General features: G+C 41.4%; 1 protein-coding gene across 1 annotated transcript; it reads right to left on the bottom strand.

The window, feature by feature from the left end:
• Positions 1–11,180: 11,180 nt before the first annotated feature.
• LOC104636548 (putative G-protein coupled receptor 141) lies at positions 11,181–15,983 on the bottom strand. Its single transcript, XM_010303737.2, has 2 exons — positions 15,884–15,983; positions 11,181–13,067 (listed from the first exon to the last, which is right to left on the bottom strand). The coding sequence occupies exon 2, from the start codon at positions 13,046–13,048 to the stop codon at positions 12,185–12,187; it is 864 nt and encodes a 287-aa protein (XP_010302039.2). The 5' UTR covers positions 13,049–13,067; positions 15,884–15,983; the 3' UTR covers positions 11,181–12,184.
• Positions 15,984–16,273: the final 290 nt, after the last annotated feature.

The raw sequence follows: 16,273 nt of genomic DNA, 5'->3' as shown, positions 1-16,273 counted from the left end.
GCTTCACATCCTGAACAGCATCACTTCTCTCCCTGTAACAACTAAGTGATCAACAGTCACTGCCACGAGTAGGTCTATAGTCTGCTGGCCACTATACGTGAAAGATGAAAAGAAACTAAAGACAAAGACTGATCGGGTTGCTGCGAGAAACTCTGGGGCTTCAATTCCTGGTGAGAATTTGCTGGTAGGTATTTGATTTCTCTGTAGCTCTCGGAAAGTTCTGAAATCATTTTCTCTACAACAAAAATAGGGATTTTGTTCTTGCCAGTAAACTATAGTGGTGTCTTGGGAGTCAGTGAGATAAGCAGTGTTAATACTTTGTGCCATTTACTCATTGCTGACACCATCACACTTACCAGGAAGATTGGCTGATCACTTCCTTCCTGATGTAGAAGACATGAGATCCAGTCCACCCAGCTTGCACCTGTGCTATACACTTAGTGAAACAGTCTTGCAAAAGGTCTACCTTCCCTGAACAATGAGTGGGGAGAGGTATGTGCTTTGGTACACGATGGGTAAAACTTCTCCACCTCAGAGCAGATACTAGCAAATTAACTGATTGGCATATTCTGCTTTACTTCTTTCAAGACATAGGTCTCCTTTCTGAGACCCACCAACTTCACATGTAGAGGATCTCTATTGGGTCCTGGCATTTTGATGAACAGGAAGAGGAGCTCTAAGCATTAGAGAGGAAAAATTAAGAGCATTAGAATAGGACATGGATCATTACTGGCCGCTTCTTCCCATTGCTGGAACAGAACAATCATGCAGCTAGAACTGCTGAGACTTTGGTTCATACTGAGGCAGCGCTGAGCTATGCAAGGCAGAACAGTGTGATACTAGTACTGCACATGTATCAGTAATATCCATGCCTAATAATAGTTGTTTTCCTCAGTATCATTTAGAATCAAACTACTACCATAATGCTGATACACAACACAAGAGAGTTTGGCAAGAGAAGAGGGGAAGTTCTCTACAGCTCTGATGGATGGGGGCAAGTGATGTTAATCCTGTAAAAAAGTTTGCACCATTAATTCCATTGAGTGTCCTGAAGACTTTTTTTTAATGTGCATTTCCATGGTGCCCACTGGTTTATTTAAGGACATGTAGTAGCATACTCTTTTTAAGAGTAATGCATCACAAAGTGACAGGACATTCTCACGGTATTGTGGTGTGACACAATTACACCTCAGTTCAGAGGTTAATGCGTTCTTTCCTCTGAAACCTTACACCGCTTTCAAGAGGCATACCCCAGAGCAAATAACATGGTGTTTTAATGATTGCAAAACTGAGTCCTTGCATCATTGTCAGGTCTATTCGAGATATGCCACCAGTGCTGATATCTATAAAGTAGAATTTTCCACTTCACAGGGACAGAAATGTGTTTGGGTTGGTGCTTAGATACTGCTTAACTTAGGGTTAAATGCACTACTTTGCTTTGCTAACGACTATATCTTTGAAGAAGAGCCGAAAGCCTGATAAAAAGCATGCTTTGCTAAAGAGCATCCTTGAAGAAGAGCTGAAAAACTGATAAAAAGGAAACATCCTGCCCCAGAAGGCACCAAGAGCTGGGTGATTGCCAGAGAGGCCTGAAGTCAACAAGAATCAGCAGTAACCAGGGGAAGGGAAAGGTGGCTGGGGGAGTTCATGTCCACCCACCCAATTAGACTATGCAAATTGCCCCCCCCACCCTCAAGGAGCATGCGTACTAATTTAAATATGCTTGACCAATAATAGATGATGCAGTAATTAATCACCAATTAGTGTAAATGTAGGTGAGTTTTTCTAATCCTGTAACAAGATAAACGGGTGGTAGAGTCTGTGTGTAGTGTGCTAGGTTTGTGGAATTACCACCTAGCACCCATCTCCGCACAGACATGAAATAAATAAAATACCTCTGCTCTGTGTGTATATAGGCATACTGCACACTGGCTAAAAGATCCCACTTTTGGGACAACAGTGCCTCTTCTAAATCTGTGTAGAAAAGGTTTTTCAGGTTACCAAATATATTAATGGCATATCTTGGCTGCTTGAAGTCCTATCATATTTTTTTAATATGCATTCACATAATTATTTTTCTGATTGGATAGCATCCATCTCATTTAACTCTCTGAAAGTGTATTTTGTTGGTTCTGCTAGCTGCTTATTAACTCATATTGAAGTTTTGTGTAACTTTGATAGATGGGAAGCCCTATGGACTCTCTTCTGTCTTAGAAACTTAGCAGAAAATACCAAACTCTAGCTCACCTATGTGCTAGAAGAGTGTTTCTAAAGTCCAAAGATCATGGCTTTACTGACTGGTAGCTGGCAGAACCTGCACATATTAGGTGACTTTTCTTTGGTCAGATGACATCCAAGGCCCTTACCCCTCCCTGGTGCTTCACGTTGCTCCCATACCATGATCCCCCTTCCCAACCCGGCACATCGCTGCGCTCTGTGGCTGGATTACAGAGTGATATTGCTGGGGTGGAAGTGCCTCCATGATACTTCAGCTGTAGCCTTCTCTGATGGCAGCAGCTCAGGGAAACGTCGGCATGATGAGACGGTCCGGTGGCTGACAGCCTGTTACCTGCTGGCAGAAAAGCCAGGATGCTTTGATCAGACTCCCACTGGCTCATGCAGTGTGGGTGTGCAGGAAAAGAGGTGAGCTCAGAGCTTTTTCCCAGGAGATAGCCACTGCAGAAATAGGTGTAGAGGATGTATTGCTTTCTTATTCGATTATTATTCTCTCTGATCAGACAGGATCTGATTAAACAGATTTTATTCTGTCTGATAAAAACAGAAGAGCATTCCTTTTAACTGAATTCCTTTTCAAGCTCTGTGAGCAGTAGTAAAAGAATAATTCCAGAAGAAAACTAACAGAATTGGATATTGTTATACTTAATAATAGAGATATTCTGATTTGGGGTGACTTCAGAGAGAAATTCTAGTTCTGCAAGTGCCATCCATGGTTTTGGTCTAGTAAGACTCTCCTAAAAATGCCTTTCATTTTTCCCTAGCATTTCATCTTCACCATTACTCTGTGTTCCTTCTTATTTCAGCCACCTCTGTTTATCAGCCAGCAATGGTTGTTTTTCTTTGACACATCAAATTTTGTTAGCTTGCTTCAGAGACACCTTTTTGAGCTGCCTCTTTTCTCTGTCTTTTTATCTATTTCTCTCCTACAATGTCTTAACTTCTTTGTCATTTTAAATAATAAATAAGCAAATCATTATGAGTTACACATTTCCTTCTTCTCCCATTCTTCCTTGCATTGTTTTATCTTGATTTATAATGGCCTGAGTTTTGCAATCGAGCTGTTTCTTTTTTATAAAACCTAAGATTGTATTGTTGTCTCAGTTTTGCAGACTTCTCAGAGTTCTTTCATTTCCTCTATGTGGTTCTAATCTTTGCTCTACTGCTTTACAAGCAGATACTTCAGTTGTGAGATTATTTCATAAATGGTTCTTCTATTTATACAGAATGTGCTGTCAGAGGAAGCCACCACCAACATTGCTCAGATATTTCAACAAAAAGCCCCTCCTTTGGCACAAAGATTGTCTCGTGAATCAGAGTGCTGTGTCCATTCCATGTATACAATACGGGTCTTAGAACGAGGCTATCGAGGTGAGGTGGTTGCATGGTCAGAGCCTTCTTAAACTGTAGATGCCCTGTCTGTGGGCAGGCACCAGGTTTTGTAAGAGTTTTTGTTACCTAAATAAGCTTTACAGCTGTTTAAAGCTTCTGGAAATTAATTGTAATAATTGTGGCATAACTTTGGCTTAAATCAGTGGTTTTCAAACCTTATACTCTCTAGCCCCCTCTAGATGGCAACACGTCAAATAAGTCAAGCCTTAGGGTCATCAATAACAGACTAGCTCAAGTCTAGAAACCTAGAAAAATTACACTAAACTTTCTGGTGCTCAGTGAGTTAGTTTTCCCACCCACGCACATAAAAACAGTATTTCACTAAACAGATGAAAAAAACCAGACAATGAGGAGATGAAACATGTGCCATATGATACCAAACTGCTCCTTCCTTAAAGGGGAGCAAGAGCTACCTGCGAAGAGGTCTTCATTCAGCTATTGCTGAGGAGCCACACACTAAATCCATGGTAAGTCATCAGTTGTGACCATCTATTGTCACACAAAAGGTGTGATGTAAATTGTACAGAGATATTTTGATCATCAGTTTATGTGTTGCCTAAAATTTTAGGAAGTTGTAACTAACTCAGTAGTAACTTTTGTGGATGTGAATTTCAAAGAAAGGGGAAAGTTTGAGATAAAAAAGACTGGCAGTTTCAAGAGCCATTTGTCTGAAAATATATTTCTCCTTTGAAGAGTTCTAGGAGTTAGGAGGAAAGATTATTAGGAAAAGTGCTTTTTTACAGATAGAAATGTTTTTAGGGCAACTTTAGAGGGTAGCAGTAGAGCTAAAGCAGGAGAGCGTGTGCTGGTTTTGGTTGGGATAGAGTTAATTTTCTTCATAGTAGCTGGTATGGGGCTGTGTTTTGGATTTGTGCTGAAAACAGTGTTGATAACACAGAGATGTTTTCGTTACTGCTGAGCAGTGCTCACGCAGAGCCAAGGCCTTTTCTGCTCCTCACACCACCCCACCAGCAAGGAGGCTGGGAATGCACAAGGAGTTGGGAGGGGACACAGCCAGGACAGCTGACCCCAACTGACCCAAGGGATATTCCACACCATATGATGTCATGCTCAGCATATAAGGGGCTGGGGAAGAGGAAGGAACGGCAGAACGTTTGGAGTGATGGCATTTGTCTTCCCAAGTGACCGTTACGCATGCTGGAGCCCTGCTTTCCTGGGGATGGCTGAACACCTGCCTGCCCATGGGAAGTGGTGAATGAATTCCTTGTTTTGCTTTGCTTGTGCATGCGGCTTTTGCTTTACCTATTAAACTGTCTTTATCTCAACCCATGAGTTTTCTCACTTCCACTCTTCTGATTCTCTCCCCCATCCCACCGGAGGGGAATGAGTGAGCGGCTGCATGGTGCTCAATTGCCAGCCGGGGCTAAACCACAACAGAGTGTCTGGTGACTTACTTTGCACAGCCTGTTTACGGGACAGGCTCCACCAGCCTGTGCACATCCTGAATTTGTTTCTTCATTTCCTCCATCCATGATACACAGGCAATCACCTGGTTAGGTTAAGCTTTGGGAAAGGAGACTGGTATGACAATGCCAGGGAGAAAATAAAGTGTGGAGCTTGTGAAGGTTCCCCTTTATTTCCAATTGCTTTTGTAATTTGGGGGAGAGGAAATTTTATTTCAGTGGGTAGCCTTTTCAGATGAATCTGCTGGTTTTCACACTGCAAAATTTTAAAAGGGGTTTCCACAGAGAGAGGATATGAAGATGAAAGAGGAAGAATTGCTATAGGAAGAAGTTTTATTAAAAACTATGGCTGAAGGATTGTTTATCACATCTTTGAGTAAACGTTAGTGGTGTACTGACAGAAAATGTGTCACTGGATTTATTTAGCATGCGATACTTCTGCCAAGCAGAGTATGAAATGAAAGCAGCATGTATTTTTATGCTCTTGTTTAATATCATATAAAGACTCTACCTTATCATAGTGTTTTTTTAATTTTCTTGTTCGATAGATTAATACAATTTATTGTCATGGGGTATTAGAACTTACACTATGTTTACGCAATGATAGCATGTCTTGGGTAACACAAATCAGCCTTCCCAAGTATTCAAGAGAAATCGTGAATGAAAGAATCAGCATGCAGGGCAAATGTCTTCTAGTCTGTGTCCTGCAGCCTTCTTTCCTCGGGAACATTCATCATCTCCCTCCTTGTTTGCTAGAACCTAAAAGCAGGCAACTACTTTCTTGTTAGTGCTAAGGCAGAGCACTGAGAACCACCATCACAACCTTCCTTGGCAGAGAGAAAATTACTTCATGTGGAGCCCAACTTTCCCCTCTTCTGCCATGTATAAGTCTGGTGCTTCACAAGCAACATTCACTGGTTTGTATGTTTCTACATGTACCTTAGTGCTCCTGTGTGGTTTTCCATAAATGATTATATACATCTACTTGTTGTGGGAGAGCCTCTGCAGGTGAGGGGGCCATCTCAGTCCCAAGTGGGTCAGAGACTGGGATATGAGGGGTGTGCTTGAGGGTCTAAAGAAGCACAGGGAAGATCAAGGCTACCAAGGAGCTGATTTCACTGAGTGCACAATGAATGTGTTTGCTGAGGATTTCACATCCTTTTGGAGAGAAGTTCCTGAGATTGTTTGGGAGCATATCTGACAGATCAAAACATGAACCCTTTCAAGAGTCCAGGTAGAAGTTGTAGAGTCTAAAGATTCAGAAATGGGGTTGATCAGTGCACCTGATTTTGTGCTGTCAAGACTTTTTCTCTTTCTTCCCTAGAACTCCCAAGAGTTTGTATTCTCTATCTGTTCAACACAAGAAATCTTACAACTGAGGAATAGGTGAAGCAGTTCACTGGCAGGTCCTTGCCTTGCCTGTTGTTCCGTTAAGATAATGATAGGGAGTAGATGACCATGAGCAATTACACTCATCAATGACAGCATTTAGAAATTACATTTTTTGCTATTAACTTGCCATTACATCTATGGTTTCTGTAACGCAGCTCTTTCATGTTGTACAACATCAGCGACTTCCTCCTGAGCTATTGCTCCTGCCCTTTGATTGTCAGTTTGGTCACAAAATTGTCAGCTGATGAACGAAATATCTCTGTACAATTTATGTCAGACCCTTTGTGTGACAGCATATGGTCATGACTTACCATGGGTTTAGTATGTGACTCATCACCAACAGCTGACAACAGTGTGGTAAAGAAGACATGAAGAAATTGTGGGGTTTGCTGGCCATTTGTAGCTTTATTGTTGGGTTTTTTTAATTCTTTTTTTTTCATGTTTCTGTGGGTTTAATTTTGGCTGATATTTATTCTTTGTGTGACAATCATTGCTATAAATGCTGCCCTCCTGTAGCTTTTCTGCAATGTTTTCATCCATGTGCTTACGAATAAAGTAATTTTCAACACAAACCTCCTTTCCTAAGTTTACCCACATGTGGTTCTGCTCTGTATGCCAGAGAGCTGCTCCATGGCTCATGGTGGCTCTCAAAACCCCAAACTGGAGCGTATATGATAAAAGGCAGTGTGGTTTTATGTTTAGGATTGCAGTGGAAAAAATCAAGAGACAGTTGTGAAAATTGCTGTTCAGAACAAGGACACCCTGATGCGCGTGAATCCTAGGCTTAGGGACTGACCCCTTCTTAGCAAAGTGCCACCCTGAAACTCAGGGTATCAGGATAGCCAGGACAAGGCATTCAGGCTCAAACAGTGAAAATACAAGACAGATTACAGCTTTAACCCTGATTTCTGAGCAGAGTACGTGACCTGAACAATTTCATTATTCATGGTGACAAAGTTGGTCTGTCTGTATGCCACACGCACTCTCCAAGTGTGCCATCCCCACACCATTCTCTCTGCGACCTCTCACAGATCACTTTCTTTAGTTCATACTTCTGTAACTGCAAAGGAAATGATCTTCAGCTATTGCAGACAGGAGAATGGGGATTGTAAATTGTAATGAGCTTCCTGCTATGTATGGGTTTGGCAGCTTGAACCATCTGAGGCAAATAGCATTACTTGATCATCCTTTCTTTTTCCCCACCAAAATCTGTTAGTGCTCAGAATGCCAGTGCTTGAGTAGAGAAGAAAAAAAAGGGAGGGGGAGTGTGTCTTTGTGTCCTAGTGATGCATCCGTTCCTTCTGCTTGCTTACAGTGAGGGGCATGCCCATCTGACAGCATCATCAATATGACCTTTCTCTATAAGGAGGCAGAAGGAACAGATGCATCAGAAGGAAATGGAGACCTTTTTTGCCATTTAAGCATTGCTGTTCTTGATACTAGCAGATATGAATTAAAAAAGTTATGCCCCTTGTGCATTTTGCCTCTGCGTGGGCTCACATCACCCTCAGCACTGTTTAAAAGGATATGCCTGAATTAGGTAGAAACAGGCCACCTATAGTAGCACCGTAGTTGTGACAGCACTGAACACACTAGTTTTTCATGGTTAGAATCCTCTTGCTCCACCTATAGCTTTCTATTATCAAACTAGCTTAGGAAGTCAGGTGTGCAAATGGGATTTTGCTTTTGTTTTGTTTGCCTGCTCTTTTTATGCTGGACTTCATGTAGAGAACAACAGCGGAAGACACATTTAGCAGTTTGATATTCTTTTCCTCAGAATGTCTGGGGATTTTCCCAGTGTTCATTTGATGGCATTAAAAATGAATGGGATGACTAAATGGTTTACAACTTTACATATTCAGTTAACGTGAAAGCAATTACTAATGTGTATAATTATCTCCAGAATTACTTGGATCATGCAAATGGCATTCAAACTAACCATTTTTAACTGTTTTTCCAGGGGATGTGTCATTACATAATTCACAGTAAGAATAGTACCCTACAATCTGAGCTCAATATTATTGCCCTTTCAGAATTTACTTCTCAGATTATCCTCCTGGAGAGTTATAACCTTCTATTTTAACCAGCTTTTAGAGTGCTTCCAGACCTCAGCAGGGGTCTGGGTATTGAATACAGCTTATTTCTATCACTTTAATGTGAGTCTTAGATGTAACAACACTGGGATCAATGCTCAATCCATTATCCTCTGAATTAAGAGAACCATACCAAGACCAGTGAGTGGTTTGACCTCACACGACTGAGCCCTACTCAGTGAGAGAAGTTACAGAGAAAATGGTGAAGCATAAAAATTAAAAAAAAAAAAAAAAAAACCAAGGAGCTTAGATTAAAATACAGGAAAGACAGATCAGTGGTGAAGGCCAAGCGGCAGAGAGGAGTGTGGTTCATAGGTAGCGTTAACAAAAGTGACTGCTGGGTGGAAGAAGGAATGGGGATGAGGTACGACCTGGATGGTACAGCAAGCACTAGAATGAAGTTCTACCAGAACCCTTGGTGCAAAAACTGTTGTAGTTTTTAATAACTGTGAGAAGAAGCTGAAGCATAAGATGCACTTCACTTTCCATATTTTCCCTCATTGCAATGATTAATAACAAAGGTTGTTGGCTGTGGCTGCAAGGAAAGTCCACCACTGATGCAAATTTCAGCTACATACAATTTTCTGACAGCAGAGGTGCAGGGGTCTCACCGACAAGGGGTGTGTGGTGGGCTGACCCTGGCCTGCAGCTGAGCACCCACACAACTGCTCTCTCAGTTCCTCCACTCCCAGCAGGACAGGGCAGAGAATAGGAAGAAAAAAAGCAAAATTCATGAGTCGAGACACAAACAGTTTAATAGGTGAAGGAAAGAGAAAAAGGCAAACAACAAGCAGGACATCGCTTATCTCCTATCTTCTTCTACCTTAGTTTGCACTGCTGAGCACACAGTCACATGGTATGGAATATCCCTTTGGCCATTTCAGATGAGTTGTCCTGCCTGTGTCCCCCACCGGTGTTTTTCCCACCCCCAGCCTACTCACTGTGGGGCAGAGTGGGAAAGAGAAAAGCTTTGATGCCATGCAAGCAGTAGTCAAAACACTATGTGTTAGTAGTCAAAACTCTGCATGTTATTAGCACTGTTTTAGCCACAAATCCAGATCACAGCACTGTATGGGCTGCTACGAAGAAAGTTCACTCCACCCCAGCCAGACCCAGTGCAGCGTGCAATCCTGTGGTACCCAAGCAAGGCAAGCAGAGCAGGTCCAGTGACAGCCAACAGTCAGTGGTTACCAGACAACCGTGAAGGGCAACACAGCTTCAGCATCACACCAGAAAGTCAAATCAGTGAGTCAGGGTTATTTCAGCAAGGTACACAGCCAGGCACAGGTGAAAAATGTCAGGCAAAAGCCAAAGGCAAGGCCAAGGCATGATTTGTTACCACAGCTGAGCACATGCATGTAATTTCCCTTTCCCTCTCCCAAACTTGCACACCATGTTGCTGGACTGCCAGATTATCAGCAGACTCATAAGCAACACCAGATGACTATGATGTTTAACAGGGAAGTCATCTTGGAAACACTGGTCAGCGAGAATAGGCAGTGACATAGGACACCTCTTCAATTAACAGATTTTAAGTAGCCACAGGAGTCCGGTAACAAGAAGGAAAAAACAGTGTACTTGTTGCCCCACCTACAGCTTGGCCAGTTTTCCTAAAGACTTTGGTGGATCCAACTTACACCGACTCTTTCTGGTGTCAGAGGTGCAAATGGCTTCTTTGCAGGCCCTGCATCTTCCCTTGTTTTTCTTAAAACTCTCCTGAAGTACCAGAGCTTTATTTAAGCTTTTTCACTTTGAGGGGCCCGGGGCTCTCTTATCAGCTACGTATGCTGCATCCTACCTGGAGAAGGATTTTAAAAGCTGCTGGTTTGGGAGCTATTCACCCATTTTAGAATCTGTCCTTTTGCATTTCATCTCTGCTGTACTGTATTGTATCTCTAGCTGCTGTCTTTGAAAATCATGGGCTGAGCAGACTGTACTGTATGAATAGGAGCAGACCTGGTAACACCAGAGGCAGCCATAAGGGCAGGATTTTCAGAAGACTTTAGGACTTGCTGCTGGTCCCCTGTACACCTCCCACTTTTTAAAAGAGGCAGAAAGAATCCTGGAACCGTAGGGAGTTTTCAGCAACGTTTTTTTACAGAAATGGAAAGGCAAAAACATTTATTCAGGATTGACAAAGTAGGTGTAAGCTCTTTTGTTCAAAGAAATACTGTCAATCTGAGGCATCACTAGCATTAATTTATAGGTATAACTTTTTAACCCTCCCAAAACAACTTTTGACCTGTTTGAATGCAGGGATCACAGCAATTCTGTAGCAAAGATTGCCAGAATAAAAAATATGGCAACTTATGGGGCTATGAAGGAGGAAGCATACCCTTGTGTGCCTCCTGGGAGTCTGGGGTGGGATAAATCTGGCCTCAAGCTGTTGGGATGCAGTAAATGGAAGTGGGGCCTTTGGCAGAAAGGTTAGAGACCTTCTGCACTCAGCAGAACAGGCAGAATGTGATCATTAAAAAAACCTTTTACATAATGAAGATAAAACAGAGATTCCCAGAACGGATGTGGTTCCCAAAGAATATAATCTGTATAATGGAGAAAATACATCCTCCAGCACAAGTTTGTATACACATACATGAGCATATGTTGAACTGTTTAAACACAGTTCAGTTAGTTTATTCTAGTTTTGCTTTGTTACATGTGCAAATGGAAAAAATATGGCATCTGATAATAAATCAACGGGCAACTGAAAGTGACCAGACATCAAAGGGGTTTTGAAGGCTGATAAAATATTTCCCTCTCCCAGAGAGCGGCTGATCCTTCATTAAAGGACCAGACCCCTCAATTTGAATTCCAGATCCAGTTATGGGACCACAGTAACTTGTACTTCTTTGGCTGCAACGAACCTAAGGGATAACAGCCACAGATCCAGTCCTGATGGAAGAGTGACATAAGGCAGAAGTTTTGAAACTTACGGCTTGTTCTGCTCTCACTCACTCTAAATGTGTAATTACCACAATTCAGTGAGCTGCTTGTGGTTTTGGAATGAAGCAAGTAAAGGTGAAGTTGTCAGAATGATAAGTGTTTTCATATCATTTAATTTAATATACACTTTGTGTAAGTGAAGAAAAGAAGGATTCTGCTGAATTATGCTACTACAATATTCATACCCTGTTTCATACCTTGAATACTTTTTATTTGAATAGAGATTATGTCCTTTCTATCTAAAATCACTGGTACAAAAATCCCGTAAAGGAATTTCTTTCTCCCCTCTCTTCCCTCCAGTATCACAATTGCCAGAAGTTGCTAGACCTTCAGAGTGGGCACCTTATTGGCCACAGTGGGTTGTTGTTACTGAGACACTTTGAAGAAAAAATAGAAAGGAATGGATACTCATGCTGTAATTGTTAGAGAGGGACAGCTGAGGAAAATCTTAATGAAGCTGCAGAATATGACTCTTAGGTCAAAGAGGAGAGTAACACTCATGAGTCTGCCTTCAAGAGAGACGATAAAATCCAGTAGCTTCTGAAAGATGGATCTTGCTGGTCTGCAGAAGGCAAACAGCTCTACAGACCTATACAGCCATGCTGAAAACTTAGCAGTCTCCCTAGCTCAGCAAAGTCCCGACACTGTTTCCTGCCAAAAGCCAGTATTGGCACACTGCAGCTGGATTGCCTGGTAGTTCATGGTTCAGTGGGCTATTCCTGCTATGAAGCACAACATATCCAAGCAGCACATTGTTGTTAAAGCTAAAAAAACTTCGTTGTATGGGAGTAGTTTCTGGTCTTTATCCAGGTTGTAGTTTTGGATGTAGTATGCTCTGAATACATGATGAGGCATAAAGCACGCTAATGTTACCAAGATGAAGAAGAAACTCTTTGCCTGAGCCCTGAATTCCACGTGGGAGTTGATGTCAGGCCAGTATTTCACAGCCAGTCTATAGATCACAGACAACTGGATTACTGTGAGAACAGCACAAACTGTCACCAAAATCCCAACCAAGCAGTAGTTTATGATCACCATGGGCGGCTCCTGTATCTCCTTGTGGAACTGAAAGCATTCGGAGGAGTTATATGTCTTAGAGGTGCCATAGTACGAGAGAAAAACAGGTGTGATCACCAGCACTCCCACCAGCCAGACAGCAGCCACCCAGGTTGTAGTGTAGCACTTCCTAAGCTCGAGTTGGAAGAGGCGTATTATGATGATAGCCACGTAAAACGCAAAGGTGGTGTACATGTGGAGGTAGATGATGGCGCTTGCTAACTTGCAGGCGAACCTCCCAAATTTCCACTCCCGTAAAATGTAATAGCTGAGGCGGAAGGGGATGCTGAGTAGCAGAAAGGTGTGCAGCACCAGGAGGTTGATGATGATAATGGTCATCATAGATTGTGATCTCCTTTGAAACAACTGATGGGACATCATGATGACCCCGAGGGTGCCGCCAGCCAGGTTGATGATGTACAGGGCCATAAGAACATTGTGGAACCTGTCTGAGGTGTACGGCAGCATCTCGTTGGAGGAATGGTTCTGCTGGGTTATGCTGCTGTTAGGCATCCTCCTCTTTCAAAGGTTACTGAAAGTGAAAAATAGGAATTTTTAAAATAGACATGTTTTCTTTGTTGCTTCCTTTATTGTTAACTATAGAATTAATGAAGGGACATTTTACTGAATTGTGTTTGAAATGGTGTTATCCCATGTAGTATACAACCTCATATCTGTTGTCATACTGTATATGACAGCAATAACCCATGCCTCTCAGTGTTAAAACCACATTTTATATAATTATGAATGACTTCTTAATTTACTAAACTGCATTCTAGGATTTTTTTTCAATTATTTGCCTTTAGATTCATCCGTTTGAAATAGCCAAGACACTGTTTGTAAATTATACAAGTTTAATCTGCACTCATGTTATAAAGCTAAAATTGAAGGTGGGAAAAATACTGAAATGTGAACAGGTTGTATCTATAATGTCTGGATACTTTATGAAGACACCTGAGTGATCTTTTTAGCATCTTGCTGGATGGGTGCAGAACACCCATCAGAAAGCAACAGTTTCAGTTTCTAAATGCATAGAGCACATTGAAAATAAAAATATGCAGATGAAAATTCAATTTCTTCTTGCTTAAGCTCCAAGTCTTTTTGCTACAGAATTTCACCTGACCTACTCTACTAGGAAAAGCTAAAAATTAATTCAGGAACAATCTTCTGAAAGATATGCTACTACTGACATTTGTTGAACATAGCCACATACCACTGCATTCTTTTTTTTTAGATTTAAGGCAAGATGTGGACTGTTCAGTTGTTTGGGCTTGCATTCAGATTTCTGTACAAGTATACAGGGATAGCATGCAAGGGTACATGCATACTTTGCTAATGAAATCTGACCTTACCTTACAAAGAGCTTCAAAAGAACAAAATAAGAGCTGAAAAAGGGTCTCAAAAAAGAAGCATTTTCTCTCTGATTCCTTTGAAGTTTGAAATCAGTAAACTTATTTTAATCAGCAGTTATTAATTTTGTTGTGTTCATCTGTAAAATGATAGACTGCAACTGCAAAACATTTTCAGACAACCTTCTTATTTATGAAGCATCAAGCAAAGCATATTTACAAGGCCATTGGAGTGTTATGTCCAAGACTGATATAAACCAGTTCACTTGCTTTTAAAATGCATAATCTTAGAAACATTTAAATGGTTAAAATTGTATACCTGCCTAATATTCCTGAGACAGGCATGAGAAATTTTCTTGCCCAGAAACTTTGCTGTAAGAAAAGTTTCACAAGCTTTAAGAAGATGACTTTCTGCTCTTGACACATTTTCTAATGTATGCTGTTAATATTCAAACTGGCTTTAAGAAGGTACAATCTTTTTGTTGTTATAAACAGCATAATTACAGCCTAGATGCCAACATTTTATATTACTCAGAAACAGATTATGTTTTTTCACTATTTACAGAAATAAAATACTTAATTTTTACCTTATAATCTCTTATTTTTGTGACTTCCCCCTTCTTTTCTTCCATTTCATACATCCTTAGCATACAACACATATAACCAGCGTGAAAAAAGAGCCTTTGGTGTTACTGTTTGACTGAGAATGGTCGAGGGTTTTCTCAGCCCACATACAGGAAGGCACAAGCCTTTTTATCTTCCTTCACTGCGATAGCAATCATCGCACACGTTCAACATCTAACGCTATTTTGTTCATGCAGAGACAACTGCCAAAAAGCTGCTGATCTGTCAGAGACCATTGCTGTGTTCAGACACGTGGTTGAGATCCACTCATCAAGACTACTTCTGTCCACAACTTGGTCAGTCTTAAAACTCAGATGGGCAGTGATTCCCTGAGTTGTACAACTACTGCAAGTTACTGGGTTTTGCTACTAAGCAAGCAAGAAGTGCCACTGGTCAAGTGAAGAAACATGCAGCTGAGCAGAGGATTTTTGATTATAAATGTACTTTTCCCCTGAACTTGTTTTATCTTTAGTAATTAAGCTAAATGTGCCAGAATAACAAAGTGTTTAGCAGAGTTAACAAAAGATTTCACTCTAACATGCTATCTTCAAGAATTCAGAGGAGATTATTCACTGTTTAAACATTATAAGTAAAATCAGCTTCAGACATATGTGAAAAGCAACTTAAGGGTTCCTGCTGTTAAAAAATGACATGCAGAGGCCAGTGGCACTTGAAGATTACGCCTGAACTGCAGGCATGAATGCTGCCCCCAAACCATGTCATTAGTATAAGGTAGCTTACTAAGAAGAGGAAAACATTGAGTCAAGACTCTTCTAGAGACATTAAAAATCAGTTTCTTGACTAGAAATTAAACAGAAAAATGTTAGCCCAGTTTATTTTTCAATTAGAGTTCTAGACCACAGTCAGAGTCATCAGTACTCAAGCACAAAAGGACAACGCACAAGGTTTTGTGAGCCATAACATAAAAACAATATTCCAGCAGGGCTGAACTAGCATTGCTCCTGCCACCCTGCAGTCATCCTCTGCTGTGTATATGAGGATGGTTCCCTCCAAGAGGCTTCTCTCCTATTATTAAGTACAGTCATTAGGATGAACTAGATGTGAAAGAGAACTACTAGAAGTAAATAAATACAAAGACTGAAAAAAACAAGGGTGCTAAAAGTCAGGGAGAGAAACAGAAAGGGTTGTGAGGGTGAGCAAGAGGGTAGAGACAGCAGTCTCTGAGACATTCTCAGGATAAACTCTGAAAGCTTTGAGGCAGCAGTGACCATCTCATCTAGACCAGGATTCAGAACAGGAAGGATGTCCATTTTGGAAACTGCACATACTTGTGGGCTTGGGGTAAGAGAAATAGGCGATTGCTCCATCAGACAGAGCACTGAAGGAAAACTGCTGCATGAACAATGGTACTTACCAGGTGTAGTTCCAGCGTCACTTAATCCCACATAAGGACAGGCGGCTGCCTGACATGGTAGCAATGGTGTTTGGATGGCAAAATGATCAGCTGGTTCTGCAGAAGTGCACAGGAAGCTGGGGAACACCCTGGGTGTCAGATGCCAATGGTTTCAGTGGGTTAAAGTGAAACTACATCCACAGCCTCTGAGTAAAGCAGGGAAATGTCTGCACCCTTGTGCTCTCTCCACAGGACTTGAAGTGATCCACAGAGCCAGAACCACCAAGTAATATTGCAGAAGACACGTGAAGAAATTGAATTCCTGAAATGGCTGCTGTGTGACAGGCAGCACTCCAGACAGAGTCGAATCAGGCTATGAGATTAAGAGCTTTGCACACTATTATTTCTTGA

The sequence above is a fragment of the Balearica regulorum genome, chromosome 2 (assembly GCF_011004875.1).
Source record: "Balearica regulorum gibbericeps isolate bBalReg1 chromosome 2, bBalReg1.pri, whole genome shotgun sequence".
NCBI lineage: Eukaryota > Metazoa > Chordata > Aves > Gruiformes > Gruidae > Balearica > Balearica regulorum.
This window is presented reverse-complemented; position numbering and strand designations above follow the sequence as displayed.